Source organism: Capra hircus, chromosome 5 (genome assembly GCF_001704415.2).
Source record: "Capra hircus breed San Clemente chromosome 5, ASM170441v1, whole genome shotgun sequence".
In the NCBI taxonomy this organism is placed as follows: domain Eukaryota; kingdom Metazoa; phylum Chordata; class Mammalia; order Artiodactyla; family Bovidae; genus Capra; species Capra hircus.
Genome location: NC_030812.1, coordinates 100,117,592 through 100,136,700, shown reverse-complemented (window position 1 = coordinate 100,136,700; position 19,109 = coordinate 100,117,592). Strand labels below are relative to the sequence as shown.

Below are 19,109 nucleotides of genomic sequence, written 5' to 3'. Positions count from 1 at the left end.
CTAATAAAAAAAATTTTTTTAAGGGGGGAAACTACCTTAAAGATACTCAAAGAATGAAAAAAGGCAAGGAAACAATGTGTGAACAAAATGTTAATATCAGCAGATGGAACACATAAAAGGAAACCAGTAAGTAACTCTGGAGCTGAAAAGAACAGTAACAGAAATGAAAATTGACGTAAAGGAATTCAAAGTGGATTTGAGCAGACAGATCAATAAACTTATGCATTGTTGGAGTCCCAGGAAGACTGTGGGGAGGATAATATTTGAAGAAATAGCAGCTGAAAACTTCCCAAATTCAATGAAAGATGTGAACATAAACATCCAAGAAGCTCAACAATCTCCACCTTTTGACAGACACATGGTGGGATGCACTATAATCAATCTTTCAAAAGACAAACAGAATTCTGAAAAAAGCAAGAGAGAAGCAAATCACCACATTCTATGGATCCTCAATAAAATTACTGGCAGATTTCTCATCAGAAACTTTGGAGGCCAGAAGATAGGAAGGTAATACATTCAAAATGCTGAAAGAAAAAACTGCCAACTAGGACTCCTATACCCAGCAAAACTCTAATTCAAAAAAGAGGCATTCATAGAAAAGCAAATACTGAATGAGTTTATGAGCTGCAAGGTGAAAAGACAGGACATTTGTCAGTTAACTCAAAGTAGTATGCAAAAATAAATCTCTCAATAAAGGTATATAAATAGTGTTTATTATTATTTCTCCACTTAATTCCTCATCTATTTCATCATCTATAAAATGATACTATTACCTTCCTTACAAGATGGTATGAGATTTAAATAATTAAAAAATATACAAAATGTGAAAGAAAAAAAAAAAAACTAGGAATTCCTGGATTCATATGATGTACATCAGTGAAAAGTCTTTAATATAAAATTAGATTCAATGTTATGGGGAAACAAGTTTCTCAAGGTTTTATCATGTTAAAATGATAAAGGTAGAATTTGTGAATGAGAGAGGGCGGAGAAGAAAGACTGTGAAAAAGAGATATGGGGCTGTTGTGTTAGAATAGCTGTGGCTTAGGAGGAAAAAACAACAATATTTTGTCATATAAATGGCTCTTATGAATGGATAAAAAGGCCAAAAGGCAATGTTACAGAGACAGAAAAATTGAAATAAGAAGATTGTTTTAGGGGGAAAACATGGATTCAGTTTTGACAGACTGGCATGGAAACAGTTGAGAACAAAGTAAAAATGTCCATTAGGCACCTAAGAAAAAACCAAGCACAATGGTTTTCAACCTACGAAACTGCTGAAAAATAGTGATCTTCTAACCTCCTAAATCTTTCTGTAATGTGCCTATTTGACAGAAGCTAGGTCACATGAGGAACACAGGGGACTCTTTCAACCTTTAAAACATAGAAACATACACCAGAAGCCTGTGGAAGTTGTGTTTAGTGAGCTAGAATACCACACTGTCCTTGAGATCTCTTCTCACTCAGACTTCAAGAATATGCTTCTAACATAAAGTATCTTGAGTTTTTATTTTCAACAACAGTTGTATGGACCTTACAATTATCAAGTTGTAAAAGCATGTAACAGATACTAGATAAAAGATTTCAAGGGAAATCTATCTGTTATAGGTACAGGAAGGTGCAGTGACATCCAATTCCTTTCATAATAATTTTACATTTATTTGTGTGATCAACTGATTAATGTTAATGTCTAATTTTACACGCCATACCAATTAACTAGCACAAAGTGTGTACTCAATATTTAATGAACAAATGACACATGCTCTATCCCAGATTTTTCTGAATCCATGTAAGGTGCTGCAACTGGGCACATGTATTAAAAAAAAAAACTGGACTGAATTAACATGGCATGCATTTTTCTTATAAAGGCAGTAGCTACTTATTAATTCAAGTGAAATAATTTAGAAATATTTCTAATGCAGTTATTTGTAAAGAAACAATAACTGCCAAAAGATAATGAGGGTGCAATAAAAAATGTTAAGAAGACTGAGATAGAGAGTGATTGTTAAAAGATTCTACTTATTTAAACCCAATATCATGGTATAAATCAGGCAAGATTCTGGATCTATTATTAATTAGCTCATGAATGAAACTACCCTACAATAGCAGACCTGTACTTTGCCTTACTATTGTGCGAGCTCAGTTGCTCAGTCAAGCCGGACTCTTTGTGGCCCCATGGACTGTAACTCGCCAGGCAAGAGTACTGGAGTAGAAGTAGATTCTTCACCACTAGCGCCACCAATAACCACCTTTCCCTAACAGAGGTGACCAATTTAGCTGTAACAAATCCTAACTTTTCCAAAGGAAAAGTGTCCTGAAAGATTCCTGAAAGACAGTCCTAAAGAATTTCCAACACATTTCCAAAATATCTTCCCCTAGTAATCCAAAAACAATATGAACTATTAGAAATATTTTTTTAAAACTCAGTTAAGTCACTTTTATTCATTAAAAATACCATTAATATTTTACATTATACATACAAAGTATTTGCTAAAGAAAAAAGAAAAGAAGAATCGCACATGGATTTTGATTAATTTACTAGACGGACCCCTGACTGGAGTACAGGTTCCTTTAGAGGCATCTTAAAAACAAGGCTTTTTAAAAACTAGAAGACAATAATAATGGGGAAAAAGTAGTAGGTTATCTTTAACTTCCCTCACAACTATTTAATAAATAATACAATGAGGGGTTTAATAAATACTGCTGTTTTCATTTCTTCTGTAAGATATACTAGATATTTAGACTAGATGATACTTAGTAATGATAAAGCCTATTACCAGATCCTTTGACCTAATTATTCCTAAAACAAAAAGAATCTAGGTAAAAATCCAGACCGTTACTTAACTATAGACTTACCCAGGTTTCCTTGTTCAACTGTTAGCACCAACTCATCCATCACCACAGCCCTAAAGTCCAATTCCTCCTCACAACATTTAGCCTTTAACGCTCGTAAGATCTCTTTCTGGGGATAGTCTTCCCTGATTCGACGATCTGTCAAGAACCACAACTTGGCAGCCACAGAGCTACACATCTTGATCTGCTGTTCTTCCTTTCCTGGGATTACTTCGTCCTGAATATAGACTCCTCCTAGATGGAAAAGAAAATACACACAAAAAATAAATCAAGAAATCTTATTTTTTTTCCTTTCACACACACAAATAAACACAATTATATACTAACCATAAAAAAATAGGGAAAACTATATCCCTGTATCTTTTCCATCACTACAAACTCAAAGAAATAATGTACACTTGTGCAGTTACTGTTCAACTGCTTTCCTTATTCCATACGTGTATGTATAATTTGCTGGGCTTCCCAGGAAGAGCTAGTAGCAAAGAAACCGGCTGCCAATGCAGGAGACACAAGACACTTGGATTCTACCCCCTGGGTCGGGATGGTCCCCTTGAAGAGGAAATGGCAGCCCACTCCAGTATTCTTGCCTGGAGAATCCCATGGACAGAGGAGCTTGGTGGGCTACAGTCCACAGGGTCGCAGAGTTGGACATGACTAAACACACACACAGCACATGTATAATTTATTATAAACATCTTTATAGGTATGTTTAAAAATGAGAAGGTAGTACCTATATTACTAAATGAGCATCACTACTGATGAAAATCACCATTTAATCAAAATATAAATTTGAGAATGTGGCGGAAAATTTTTAAATAATCAAAATAAACGCCAAAGCTCTTCAGTAAAATTTATTTTTCAGTCAAGAGACAGCATGCTCTTATTCAATGATTTTATTCAACAAACATAGCTTGTTTACTAGAATGCCACCAAAAAAGAGAGTGCTACTTCTCAAGAGTTTATATCATGAGTAAGAGAATTGGAAATCATTTTCATGAAAAGTAGCAAAAAGTTACAAGTTTTACTAACAAGCATTAATAGCTGATTTTAACAAATAAAATATTTCTAGTATTATTCCATATGACATGGCAAAACTAACGCAAAAGAACAAGGGGAAGCAACGGCCCTACAGATAAGACTGCTTCACAGCAGCTGGAACTGGTACCATTCGTGGGCTTTTGCCAGTCTAAACCAGAAGGGCCTGCTCCACAGATGCACACAGTATAAGAGCAGAACATCATGGGACAGAGGCACTACGATTTGCATACACACAAAAAACACTCACACTACCCACTCCGTCAAGACCTTGACCCACCTACCCCAGGACCCACCCAAAGGCATCAGTCACTGATACCAGTAAATAAGCACAAGAAAGGGGTTTTGAGTTTTGAGCTCAACTTACACACTAGGAATATGGAATGTGGCCTTCCAGACCACTGGAAAAGGTCTCACTCAGAAGAAAAAGCTCCACAAGTCACATCAGAGAGATGCCCAGTTTCCACTGAGAGGGAAACTATTAATATAAAAATGCCCTTAAAGTGTTTACAATGGGTAGCTTTTGAAACACCCACTCATTGACCTCCAATACTGTGCCTCCACTCACGCTGAAGTCTTGACCACTGTCTATTTTTATGATTGGAACTGCCCTGCATTACTAGCTCAGTTGTGGCCCCAGTAGAAATCAGGATGGGGCTGTGGTAGCCACTGGTAAGTGGGAAGCAGTTATGGTAAATCAGCTTTCAGGAAAATGCCCAGGCCACAAGAATAATACACATGATGCTTCCAATGATTCTATAATCACACAATAAAAAGCATCCCAAGACTGCAGTCTCATACAGTCTTGCAGACTCCTAAGAGATGATGCTTGTGAGCATACCCATCTTGTCTGGCCTCATGGCCACAGCTCTGATAGCCTCATGTAGTAAAGTTTGGGTATTTATATGCTGGTACATGACCAACAACTAACTACATGCTCAAATTAGGCTCCCTATCTCTTTTCATTTTCTTTTTAATGAAGAGGCTCTAAATCCTCTTGCACCCAGGGTTTTAAGAAAGAAAACGATGTTCCCTCTCTGTCTGGGTGAGGTGAAGCAAAGACTGCCACAACTGGACCCCAGCTTTTCAAGAAGGGGTGCCTCAACCCCCTAATGTAGAACTGGAAGACTGCTATTACCCTGCAGAAGAAGGTAGAGACTACGTTGATGATGTCAATGGCTATGGCTCCTCAAAGCCCACCTGAATGGCAGACAACATGGGGGTTGTCACCCTGTGCGGCACTGACGTATCTTCATGCAGAATACTTAAAAATCTTCAGAATATTATGTTATACCCTGGTTTTCTTGTAAAGCTTTACAGAGGTATGTGGCAACACTGTGTTCCAACTCAGTCTTCCTGTACACCAAGAAAATAGCATCACCAGGTTATAAAAGGCAAAGTGTGCTTAACCATCCGTAGCTTACTGTTCCATTGGTGTTGGTATCCTCAAATGACACCTGTCTAGATTTTTATCTACTATAATCTTAGTCATCTCCAGAGACCACTTATTGCCAGCGGGTGAAAGGGTACAACCTCTTCTTTGCCCAATGATCCACTCCAGTTTTCATAGGAGGGTAAGTGGCTTGGTGCTCAGGCATGCTGCTACAGTGGCTGTTTGTCTTTTTCAAGGCTGTTCCACTGGAATCCACATCTAACCATGTGACAGTGTAACCCAGGAAATAGGCAGGTGAAGACGCCAACCACAAAGGCACAGACTCTGTGGCCCCAACTGTCCCCACCCATATGGCCCCTTCTGGCCTGAGAGGCCACCAACGCATTCCTATGAGCCAGAGACCAATAGATTGGTGTCTCCTTCCCTATTATTTTAAAACATCTACTTTTCTTTTTCCCAAACTCTTAACATGAAGGAAAACGATAAAAAGTCAAAAGCATAACCGTAAATCTACACCGCCTAGGATCCCAAAGTATGCCAATAAAAGGACTACCTTGAAGTTCAAATCATATTCACTATTTTAAAAGACAGGAGGGAATTTCCTGGAGGTCCAGTGGTTAAGACTCTGCTTCCACTGCAGGGGGCATGGAGTGAATCCCTTGTTGGGTAACTAAGAACTTGCAAGCTGTGCCACACAGAAACTTATCAATGACAAGAAAGGGTCTGTTGTAAAATAAAATGGTTTCCCCCTTTTCCCCTGACATTTAACTGAGTAAGTCTGGCTACCCAATAACATATCTGTATGAGAAGAGTTTATTCTCCAAAAGTGTAAGATAAACACAGCATTTGCAAATGTCCACATACACATAGGAGCTTATTTTTTCTCTTAGAATGTAAAATCAGATCTACTAACTCTCATCCTCTTCATCTAAAAGTACCAAGGAAAATGATATATAAATATCAGATACTAAGTGAATGCTAAAATAGTGTTTTTGAAATAGAGGAAATTTATAAAATTTAATTTTATATTAGAGAGTTTTCCTGTGAAAATTATGGATAAGCACAGCAATTTATCTTTATCTGTTATCTTCCAATAGTCCAGGCAAGGCTAATTAAATGAGAATCCTAAGATGCTTCTTCATTCATTTTTCTTGAGAGGCCTCTTCCCAGTGGTAATTATTCTGCTAAGGAAAAAGCAAAATCACAGTCTACCATCTGATAATATTAAGGACATCTCTTACTACTAGAAAAATTCTTTATTCCAGATAAGATACATCAAATGAATTCAGATTAAAAACACAGAAAAGGAAAAAGTGTTGGAAAATATATATATACACTTACATAAAAACTAGGATTTACTCCATTTGGCAATTACCACAGATGTGCTTTCAATGACATTATTCCATTCTGGATGTGAAATACAGGAGCTGGATCCGGTTTATACAGACAAATAACAAATGTGTGAACAGTCAGTCTTTGCCTATTATCTTCTCTAACTCTTTCCTCCTGTCAGCTCTCCTCCTGTACATAATCCCCAGGGCTTCATTCTTAAATCTTTCTTTCCCTTCTCTAGAAAAGTCATTCTCAGCCCAGTTTCAACTACTATCATTGACCTACTAAATATATTTTTCCAACCAGAAGTTGAACTGAATTTCAGATCCTCTTTTAATGTGCCTAATGGGCATCCCTAACTCAGTGCCTCCCACTACTGCCTCAGTTAAGCAAACAAAGAACTATAGTACATATTTATTGAATCAGTGGATTTGCACAGTTCCAAGCCATGCTGTTCAAGGGTCAACTCTGTGTGTATGTGTGTGATAATATATATTATAAACAGATGACCTAATAGAATCACAATGTTTAAAGATATTGAATGGCATGCCTTATCAAACTCCAAATTGAATAATGAATTATTTTAAAACTGAAAGTTAAATGCACACTACTTCCAATTAAACCTTGGGTATTACTAGTCAAAGCTATGGTTTTTCCAGTAGTCATGTATGAATGTGAGAGTTGGACTATAAAGAAAGCTGAGAGCCGAAGAATCGATGCTACTGAACTGTGGTCTTGGAGAACACTCTTGAGAATCCCTTGGACTGCAAGGAGAACAAACCAGTCCATCCTAAACAAAATCAGTCCTGAATATTCATTGGAAGGACTGATGCTAAAGCTGAAACTCCAATAGTTGGGCTACCTGATGGGAACAACTAACTCATCTGAAAAGACCCTGATGCTGGGAAAGACTGAAGGCGGGAGGAGAAGGGGACAACAGAGGATGAGATGGTTGAATGGCATCATCAATTCGATGGACGAGTGTGAGCAAACTCAGGGAGTTGGGAGTTGGTGATGGACACAGAAGCCTGGCGTGCTGCAGTCCATGGGGTCCCAAAGAATCAGACACGACTGAGCGACTGAACTGACTACAGTAAACATTTACAGATTAAGAATGTACGTTAATACAATTAAGAAATGCATGTATTTTCTTTATTAAGTGATACTAAATAGCATAGCCTGAATTTCCAAAGATGTTCTTTCAGTCCCAACGGCCTCCCTCCAAATCATACTACCCACCTATACTGACTTCAATTAAAACTTTTAACACCTACTGTGTTATGCTTAAAGTTTTTAACCAAGGATCTGATTATCAATGCTTTTCTCTCAATAAATTCTAATGCTTCCCTCCACACCCTCAAACCCAACAAAACACAATTTGGAATATATATGAAATTTATCCTTTGTCCTTTCCTTGTCTTATCCAAAGGTCACCCATCCCACAAGTGGGACTGTATTACTGTTACAAATAAGAGTGGGAATAAGAGGCACAGGGACAAAAAGGATGAGAGTAAGGAAGAAACACTTTAGTATGTATATGTGGTAGTGGAGGGCGTGATTTATTAAAGGTACAGAAAATAAAGAACTAAAGAGTCCCTCGATGACAGTAAAAGAGGAGAGTGAAAAAGCTGGCTTAAAACACACCATTCAAAAAACTAAGATCATGGCATCCAGTCCCATCATTTCATGGCAAACAGATGGGGATAAAATGGGAAAAGTGACAGACTTTCTTTTCCTGGGTTCCAAAATCACTGTGTATGGTGACTGCAGACTTAAATTGAAGAAAGTAGAGAAAACCACTAGACCATTCAGGTATGACCTAAATCAACTCCCTTATGATTATATAGTGGAAGTGAGGAATAGATTCAATGGATTAGATCTGATATCGAGTACCTACAGAACTACAGACGGAGGTTTGTGACACTGTACAGGACGCAGTGATCAAGACCATCCCCAAGAAAAAGAAATGCAAAAAAGCAATATGGCTGTCTGAGGAAGCCTTACAAATAGCTGTGAAAAGAAGAGAAGCAAAAAGCAAAGGAGAAAAGGAAAACTATAGCCATGTGAATGCAGAGTTCCAAAGAATAACAAGGAGAGATAAGAAAGCATTCCTCAATGATCAGTGCAAAAAAAAATAGAGGAAAACAACAGAATGTGAAAGACTAGAGATCTCTTCAAGAAAATCAAAGATACCAAGGAAACATTTCATGCATAGATGGGCACAATAAAGGACAGAAATAGTATAAGCCTAACAGAAGCAGAAGATATTAAGAAGAGGTGAATAATCATAAGAACTATACAAAAAAATATCTTCACAATCCAGATAATCACAATGGTATGATCATTCACCTAGAGCCAGACATCCTGGAATGTGAAGTCAAGTGGGCTTAGGAAACATCACTATGAACAAAGCTAGTAGAGGTGATGGAATTCCAGTTGAGCTATTTCAAATCCTAAACGATGATGCTGTGAAAGTCCTGCACTCAATATACCAGAAAGTTTGGAAAACTCAGCAGTGGCCACGGGACTGGAAAAGGTCAGTTTTCATTCCAATGCCAAAGAAAGGCAATGCCAAAGAATGCTCAAACTACCGCACAATGGCACTCATCTCACACGCTAGTAAAGTAATGCTCAAAATTCTCCAAGCCAAGCTTCAGCAATACCTGAACTGTGAACTTCCAGATGTTCAAGCTGGTTTTAGAAAAGGCAGAGGAACCAGAGATCAAATTGCAAACATCCGCTGGATCATGGAAAAAGCAAGAGAGTTCCAGAAAAACATCTATTTCTGCTTGATTGACTATGCCAAAGCCTTTGACTGTGTGGAGCACAATAAACTGTGGAAAATTCTGAAAGAGAAGGGAATACCAGACCACCTGACCTGCCTCTTGAGAAATCTGTATGCAGGTCAGGAAGCAACAGTTAGAACTGGACATGGAACAATGCTGGGCTGGAGGAAGCACAAGCTGGAATCAAGATTGCCAGGAGAAATATCAATAACCTCAGATATGCAGATGACACCACCCTTCTGGCAGAAAGCAAAGAAGAACTAAAGAGCCTCTTGATGAAAGTGAAAGAGGAGAGTGAAAAAGGTGGCTGAAAATTCAACATGCAGAAAACCCAAGATCATTGCATCTGGTCTCATTACTTCATGGCAAATAGATGGGGAAACAATGGAAACAGTGACCGACTTTATTTTTCTGGGTTCCAAAATCACTGCAGATGGTGACTGCAGCCATAAAATTAAAGACACTTGCTCCTTGGAAGAAAAGTTATGACCAACCTAGACAGCATATTAAAAGCAGACACATTACTTTGCCAACAAAGGTCTGTCTAGTCAAAGTTATGGTTTTTCCAATAGTCATGTATGGTTGTGAGACTTGGACTATAAAGAAAGCCGAGCACTGAAGAATTTATGCTTTTGAACTGTGGTACTGGAGAAGACTCTTGAGAGAGTCCCTTGGACTTCAAGAGATCCACCCAGTCCATCCTAAAGGAAATCAGTCCTGAATATTTACTGGAAGGACTGATGCTAAAGCTGAAACTCCAATACTTTGGCCACCTGATGGGAAGAACTGACTCATCTGAAAAGACCCTGATGCTGGGAAAGATTGAAGGTGGGAGGAGAGGATGAGATGGTTGGACAGCATTACCAACTCAATGGACATGAGTTTTAAAAAACTCCAGGAGTTGGTGATGGACAGGGAGGCCTGGCATGCTGCAGTCCATGGGGTGGCAAAGAGTCAGACACGACTGAGAGACTGAACTGAACTGATGGTGACTGCAGCCATGAAATTAAAAGATGCTGGCTTCTTGGAAGAAAAGCTATAACTAACCTAGACGGCATATTAAAAAGCAGAGACATCACTTTGCTGACAAAGGTCCAAAGAGTCAAAACTATGGTCTTTTCAGTATTCGTGTATGGATGTGAAAGTTGGAGCATAAAGAAGGTTGAGCACCAAAGAATTGATGCTCTCAAACTGCGGTGCTGGAGAAGACTCTTGAGAGTTCCTTGCAGCAGGGAGATCAAACCAGTCCATCCTAAAGAAAATCAACCCTGAATATTCATTGGAAGGACTGATGCTAAAGATGAAGCTCCAATACTTTATTACCCTGATACAAAGAGCCAACTCATTGGAAAAGACCCTGATGATGGGAAGGATTGAAGGCAAAAGGAAAAGAAGGCGGTAGAGGATGAGATGGTCAGATAGCATCACCAACTCAACGGACATGAATTTTAGCAAACTCCAGGATAGTGAAGCATGGTGCTGCAGTCCATGGGGCCTAAAAGAGTCGGACACGACTCAAGAGACTGAACAACCACCACAAAGGAAAATGAATGATAAAATGAAAATCTCAGAAGAGTCTCAAACAATCAATTAGTAGTATTAGACCTGGGGGCTTCCCTGGTGGGCCAATGGCTAACACTCTATGCTCCCCATGCAGGGGGTGCAGATTCAATCCCTGGTCAAGGAACTAAATCCCACATGCCACAACTAAAGATGCCATCTTTTGCAACTAAGACCCAGGGCAGCCAAATCAATGAATATAGTTTTCTGAAGTGTTATATGCCTGTTACCCCATTACCCACAAAACGACTATCCCTCTGAAACTTGTAGAGGTACTTCCTCTACAATCTCATCCTTTAGCTAAGGTGCCACTTTAACAATAATATCACTGTTTGGACACCATTTTCATCAGCACATTAACTTTAAGGTAGACTGAAATGCTTTGAAAGCAGGAGCAGGAGGTTAGGTATTAATCAAAGATTACAGTGATAGAAAAGTATGACAGTTCCCTCTTTATTCTTGAAAGCGTATACCTCAAAAACAGAGCAAATAACTAATTTTCCAAATTTTATATGACACACTCATTCACACTCTCTCCATTTAGCTCTTTAATCTATGACACCCCTTTAAAAAAAAAGTATATATATGATTTGGAGGGTGAAAAAATGAGAGGATAGCCATTTTTCTGTACAGACTCAATAGGGACCCTCCATCAAAAGACATAAGAAAAACACTAAAACACTGAGTGTCTACACAGAAACAGAAAACAATGAAGGTAATAAAGAAAGGCAACACTTTGGAATATATAAACAAGCATCTATAAATTCCCCCTTTTATACAAAGAAACATATGTAAGACAAAAGCAAAACAATGCATACAAGTGGGGTTAAAAATATTCTCCATTTATAGTTCACAAAACATTTCCCACTTTGCCTTTTTTTTTTTTTTTAAGATTTTTGTTGTTGTGGACTATCTTTAGTCTTTATTGAAAATTTGCTTCAATATTACTTGTTTTATGTTTTGGTCTTTTGGTGGAAAGACATGTGGGAGCTTAGCTTCTCCACCAGGGATCAAACATACACCCCTACACTGAAATGGGAAGTCTTAACCACTGGACTGCCAGGAAGTCCCTATATTTTGTTATTTAATCTGCACACAATTATGTGATTGTCATTTAGTCCGTACATAATTACGTGAGAAACACAGACATAACATATCCCATCCTAAAGGAACGACCTGCCCAAGATATCACAATAGCAGATCCAAGACTAGGATTCAGGTTTTTTAATTTCTCTGAACTATTTTGATACTTAAAGATATCGAAGGGAATTTAAATAAAGAAAATAAATTCACTTTTGAGTGATTACATGTACCAAATACAATGTTAAGACAGTTTATTTGTATCTTCTCATTTAATCCTCACAATCATCCTCATGAAACATTATTATCATCATTTGGCAGGTGAAGCTAAACTAGCAGAGAGGTCACTTGTCTAAATTAGAAAGAGGAAGAGCCCAGAGTCACTTCAAATTCCACATACTTGATAGCAGAGACTGCCACTTGCTTTCCAATATCCACTATCTACTTACTCCTCAGCAATAATGTATCTGATATTTAGCTCAGCAAAGTGCCATAGAACTAAGAACCTTTATTTGTATTCCCTAGGTTTTCTCGCAACTAAATATGATCAAAGCACTGAGTCAAAGTACTGCACTCCAACTTCCAGGAAGCATACTAAAGGGACGTACTCTTCCTTGGTCCGTGCTCCATAGTTGTTATGTATCTCTAACATCCATTTGGAGTAAGTCAACTCTAAGAAAAGCACAGCTACATGTTAGAAGAACTTGACTGCACAGTATCATAGCCTTAAACTGTTTACTATCTCTTTTTCATGAGGAAGAAATAAGTTTAACTTATGTCAAAGATATCTGGGGATTCCTTTATAGTCAAAAAAGATAAACTACTAAATATACAAAACTAAACATTCAGTTGCATAGTACATTTAATTAATGAATATCTACTATGCACTTTATCCGAAGACACTGAAAATCATGGTAAGAAATGAAGTCCCAGCCCTCTGAGAACTAAAAATGAGCTGATGTTAAAATGTCATGAATAAGAAACAGTGTTCAGTATGACTAAGCACTAGGAAAATGCAAACAAAAACATGAAACTACCTCACACACAGGATGGTTACCATCAAAAAGAAAAAAAGAGCAATAACAACAGAAAATAACAAGTGTTGGGGAGGGATGTGGAGAAACTGGAAGCCTTGCAAACTGTTAGCGGGAATGTTAAATAGTGCAGCTGCTATGGAAAACAGTATGGCAGTTCCTCAAAAAATTAAAAATAGAATCAACATACAATCCAGGAATTCCACTTTTAGGTATATACCCAAAAGAACTGAAAGCTGAGTCTTAAAGAGGTATTTGTACACACATGCAACACTATTCACAAGAGCTCGAAGGTGGATGCAAGCCACCTTTATGCCAGATGAATAAATAAAAATGCAGTATACACACAATGCCTTTGAAAGACATCAGATTCTGTTACATGCTTAACATGAATGAATCTTATGCTCCAGTACTAGAGTGCTCAAACTCACAGAGACAGAAAGCATAATGGTGGTTGTTAATGGCTGGGGCACTGAGAGATTGGGGAGTTAATGTTTTATGGGTACAGGTTGTCAATAATGCAGGACAAAGAAAAGAGTTCTGGAGATGGCCATAGTGGTGGTTGCAAAATATGTGTGTACTGAATACCACTAACTTTTTAAGATGGTAAAATTTAGGTGTATACTATACCGTAAAAAGAAAACTGGAAAAAGAAAAAATTGTCATGAACAAATTAACATGCAAATGTTCACACATTCCCAACTAAAGAGCCTGAAATACTACCGTTAAATAATCTGTAGGTTAGTTACTAAAATTCCTAAAATACTTTGCGGTATAAAGAAAACCTATGTTTTCTCTGGAATCCAAATAACATTTCTAATGATTTCACTTAACAGAGAAACGTTACATCAGAGTATCTCTGGAACGTGGCACAAAATTTCAAAAATTTCCTGAGATGCAATGCACAGTACAGCTCAAAGTTCATCACATTTAACATGTTAAATGTTGGGCCTTCTTTCCAAATTTTCTTTCTGGACACTATGTTGAAAAAAACAATTGGGAAACTGTTGAGAACTCCAAAACATCAGGGAAGAATTCCAATGCTGCTATAATTGGGCAAACTCACATGTATTTTCAAGATGCAGTTTTCTGATAAAGTATCAAAAGACTGAAATAATGCCAAATATGGGACAGCAGAGCAGTAAGGTCTGATCTTATACAGCCAATCCATGCTCTATCTTTGTATTTCTAATAACATGAAGGTAAGAGCTGGTATTAGAAGCGGCCAAGAGAGAGAGACAGAGAGAAAGGAGGACTGTTAAGAAGATGAACTGAACAAAAACATTTAAGAGGCAGTTTTTGTTTGTTTGTTTGTTTTCACCACATTTTGTGGTGCGCTGTCACTTTTGAAAGAAAAGTAGTAAAAAAAAAAAAACTGGCATAACAATATTCACACAAATTTGTTTTGCTAACTCATCAATTCACAGATAGAGCAGACTCCTCAAGACATTGAAGAGAGAGTGACTGACAGGGCAAAGGACAGAGAACAATGAAATAAAACTATATACTTTATGAGGACACAATCCCCATCTATTTTATTCTCTACTAATATCCCCAATGGGAAGCACAGAACCTCAGAAAGGACAGGGTTAAGAGTCAGGGAGTTACTTTAAAGGAGTTTGTTATACTGAAGTATAACTGGAGATGAAAAAAAACATAGCTATTTTCAATATTAAACACCAACACCAAGCAAACTGTGCCACATAATATCTAAATGTAACTGTTAGAAATTTAAGTTTTCAGTTTCTCATAAGAAACAGACAACCCAAACCTACTGCTACTTCCCATCCTTGTTACACAACTAATATTGAAATAATTACTTTTGTTAACAATTAAAGTAGGGACTAGGGTTAGGGTCAGAAAGGAGAGGAAAAAAGATATAAGCAGATACAAGCAGGGTTCCATGCAGATCAGACTCTAAGGGAGTAGAGCTGGCTAGCTCTGTGGCTTTTGTCCTCCAAGCCAATTTTGAAAGGGAAAAAACACTGGAAAAGAAAACACTGCAACTAACACCATGGCATCAGTTACCATGAAGCCAGAAAATCAGTCCTTTTCTGAAAGCTGAACATTTACACAGATATGTACGGCACATAAACCTAAAGTATATAATATACGGATATTTTTGAAGATATTATTTCTTAATGACCCTAAAAATATGACAAGCAGGAAAATTCCCAAGTACTGCAAGACAATTTACCCAACCTCTGCGCCTAATCTCCCCTATTCAACCTCTCTTGCAACAACTGCACATGCCAGTACAGCTAACATTGGATAATACTACTTTTCTCATTGTCCTTATCATTATCTACCCCCTCAATTAAATAACATTTCTAAAGGTTCTTTTCTCAAATGCTTATGACAATCTCACTTGCAGAGAGCACTCTTCAAAAACTAACCAGCCATAAAGTTCCTACAAATCTACCTCACTTAAGTACGCCCCCACCAAGAAAACCGCTATCAGCAAACAACATACAATAAAACTCAATTTTCTCTCTCTTCGTGGGTTGTTCATGGGTACAGAAGCTCTTTCTTCACCCATTTTCTGTATTTAGCTTTCTGTCTGCTCCCCAGAGGAAAGTGTTATGTCTCAAAGTGTGGAACAATTCATTCTGCTCTGTCCCATTCCCCTGATCTGGCCCAGTGTTCAGTCCTTCAGCTCAGAGGGAGAAGATAGGACTTGAGATCACTCTAGTGACATATCCAGTAGCAAATTCCACGGGACTACAAACAGGGGAAAGTAAGAATTGGGAGATAATTTGAAAGGTATGTTTCATCTTGTGTCCCAACAAAGTAATGCACTAAGCTTGGTTGGTGTTCCGAGGAAAAAATGAACCTTCACTTTAGAACTTTCTTTACAATATGGCTAAGAAGTGCTAGAATATTTATAAGATACTACTGGTAATTTCCCTCTGGTAAGCAAAAGGTGACAGAATGAGAAGGGAAAAGGGGGAAGAAAAGAACAATTTCTTGTTGTTACACTCCCCTCCATCCCTAGGTGCCATCATATTCAGGAGAAATGATTAACTTATCCAACCAGGAATTGGGCTTCCCAGGTTCGATCCCTGGGTCAGAAAGATCCCATCGAGTGGGAAATAGCAACCTACTCCAGTATTCTTGACTGGAGAATCCCATGGACAGAGGGGTCTAGCGGGCTGCAGTCCATGAGGTCGCAGCAAAGAGCTGAACACAGCTGAGCACACATGGATATCATAACCAGAAACTAAGATCAGTGGAATTTTAGCTGGTAGCCACAAGTCTTGAAGTCTGATATTTAACAGCTCCTTACCCCCTGCAGAGAGAAAGGCAGGATGAGAAAACTGGCTCATGACTAGAGGATTCTCAATGTGACTGAACAGAAGACTGAATTTGAATTTGCTGTTCCCCTTCTTGGTTCTCAGAATCACAGACTGCCCACCTCCCCAACAAGGAGACTCCAGCATCTGGGGGCAACAATAAGAGAAGATGAGAGAAAACAAGGCAGACAGAGGGAGAAAAACATCAGCCATGTTGCCAAACTAACAACTAAATCCATGACGTGGAAGAAGGAAACTAATAGCTAACCAAGACAGAATGGAATAAACAAAAGATCACGTCAAAACAGAATAGGCCTCCTCCCCTTTGACACACCAAACAATATAAAAGAAATTTAAACTATAACTACCTAACAACTATGAGAGCCTTTTATTCTGAAAGTTTGAAAATGAATGATGACTCTCCATGACTGAAATTTCAGAGGCTGTTTTTAATCCAAATGAATATTTTAAAGTGTTTAGACAATCAACTGTTTTTCCAACGACCTTGAAACTATCCGATGTTATCAAAGTGAGGTTTAAAACAAATAATATTTACATTTTAATGGTTAGTTAACAGTTAAGTCGTCCATAAACATAATCAACCTATCAAGCCCACAAAAAGAAAATCTTCCATATTAGGCTGCCCAGTTTCCATACAGATTTCAAATCTAACCCAACTCCACAAAGATGTGGGAACAAGTCTGGTAATTAATGGGAAAACAGCACAATGAGAAAATTTACAAGGAGGTTATATGGAGCACGGTTAGTACAAAAATCCCACTCCCAGAAGAGAATCAACGCCTCATCTCTATTCACACACATACGGGGGATAAAACAAATCTGCTACCAGAGATGAGGACAAATTAGTAAGGCAAATCTGTAGTTATTATCCTCTTAACTATTTTGTATTTATGGGGGGAGGGGGTTAAAAGATTTGCATCATGGTCAAATGCCTTTTAAAAAAAATCACGACGTGCAATTATTAACTGTCACCCGATTCTTATCCAGAGGACTGTCAAAAGGAAAAGGGGGAATGGCTGTCACTCTTTCTAAAACGTAAGGAGGAAAACGTGAAATCAGAACAGAATTAACTGCAGGACCATCACCACCCCCGCCCGCCTCGGTCTCACACCACAGGAATCCGTCTGATGGCACCAAGCGAGGCAGCGATTACCGGGCTCCCGGGGACAGGTTAGCGCCACGCGTGTGCGGCTCGGCCGCGCCTTCCCGGGTCACCACACCCCCTCGCCGAGGGGGGACCGCACTGCTCCGCGCTCGAAGCCGCCGCCGCCTCCCTCCCTCCAGCTTCCCGCACCGGCATCCTCAACCCCTCTCGGCGCGCATTCCCTGCCCGGGGTCTGCCTCGCGCCCGCCGCCCCCGACTCTGAGGAGACCACCGGCCTCCACAAGACTCCGTCCTCGGCGGCTCCCCGGCTCCGGCCCGCTCCTCCGGAGCACGTTCCGCCCCAACTCGGCCGCGGGGGGCGGGGGAGGGGGGTGAGGCGGAGGGCGGGAGCGCCTCCCCTCTCACCACGACCCCCGGGGAGGGACGTGAGGGTCCAGCTCACCTGGCTCGGGCGGCTCCTCCCTCGCTCTTGGCCGGCGGGGGCTGGGGGCCTCAGAGGGCAGCGCCGGCGGCCAGGCGGGCTGGAAGTCCGGGAAGGAGGGCAAGGGAAGGGGGGTCGGGATGCCGGGAGCCGCCTCCTTTCTCCGCCGCCGCCGCCGCCGCCGCCGCGGCTCCAGCAGCCAGGCCCGACGCCCTCACCCACTCACCCCCCGCCCCCTTGCTCACAGCCGCGCGGTTGGTGCGGCTCTCCCTCACCCCCACCCCGGCACACACTCAACCCCCCCACCCCACACACACACACACACACACACACACACACACACTCACCCCCGGCCGCTCCTCACTCCCTCACACTCCCTTCACACTCCCTCACTTGCCTGGCGTGCGCGCGCTCCCGCGCGCGACCCCGCTCGCACACAGCGCGCGCGACGCCGGCGGGGGCCGCCCCGCGCTCCCTGAGACCGAAGCGCCGCGCACCGCCCGCCCGCGTGCTGAGGACCCGCGCGCACCCCCGGCCCCGCCCTCCAGGCGCTGCTGCGGCGCGGCCGCGGGCCGGGGGCGGTGGCCGGCGAGCGAGGGGCTGAGCCAGCTAGCCAGCCAGTCGAACCCGGCCGAGCGGATCTGACACCTGCGTCGGGACCCGCCCCTCAGGCGCCCCGTCCCCATTCGCAGCCCTTGCGGCCTCTGGGGTCGAAGCGAAGCGGTGGGCGCGCGCACCCGGAGGGCTATGGGAGCGCGAGAGCGCTTCGAGGACGCGCCTTCCCCGCCCGCCCCCAAACCGTCCTCACTGAGAAAGGGAAACCGGTGAAGGGGCGAGGTCTGTTCCCAACTCGAAACCGCGTGGTGAATCCCTTCCGTTGTACATACCCTCCCCTCCCTCACAGCCCCTCCTCGGGCCCCACTTAGTCCACCCCTGACGCGAGCTCCCTGAGTCCCCGGACGCGGTGGGCGGTGTGCGTGTCCGCCCCTCGGCGCCTCCCGCCCGGCCCCGCCCACCGCCCGCGCTCCCCTGCGGACCCTTGTCCCGGCGAGTCCCTTCAAACGGTGGTCTCCCCTCCGGAGGCAGGAGGCAAAGATCTGGGGACAAAGATCGTAAATACCTCTGAGGTCCTTCCCCGTGTTCAGAGTAAGGACAATGCCTCTGTATAGTGTGAGGCCAATTTTTAACTACATCCTATG

The 19,109-nt window shown here is 41.0% G+C and overlaps 1 protein-coding gene across 11 annotated transcripts in view; it reads right to left on the bottom strand.

Annotated features, from left to right (window-relative positions):
• The window catches only part of RIMKLB (ribosomal modification protein rimK like family member B), a 45,269-nt gene extending 26,469 nt beyond the window's left edge, over positions 1 to 18,800 (bottom strand). For 5 of the 11 annotated variants that reach the window (XM_018048508.1, XM_018048509.1, XM_018048510.1 and 2 more), the window contains exons 1-2: positions 18,308 to 18,424; positions 2,854 to 3,084 (exon numbers count right to left, since the gene is read on the bottom strand). In XM_018048508.1, coding sequence (XP_017903997.1) covers positions 2,854 to 3,028 — 175 coding nt within the window. In that variant the 5' untranslated portion in view covers positions 3,029 to 3,084; positions 18,308 to 18,424. The other 6 variants (XM_018048517.1, XM_018048518.1, XM_018048513.1 and 3 more) reach the window with 6 other exon arrangements.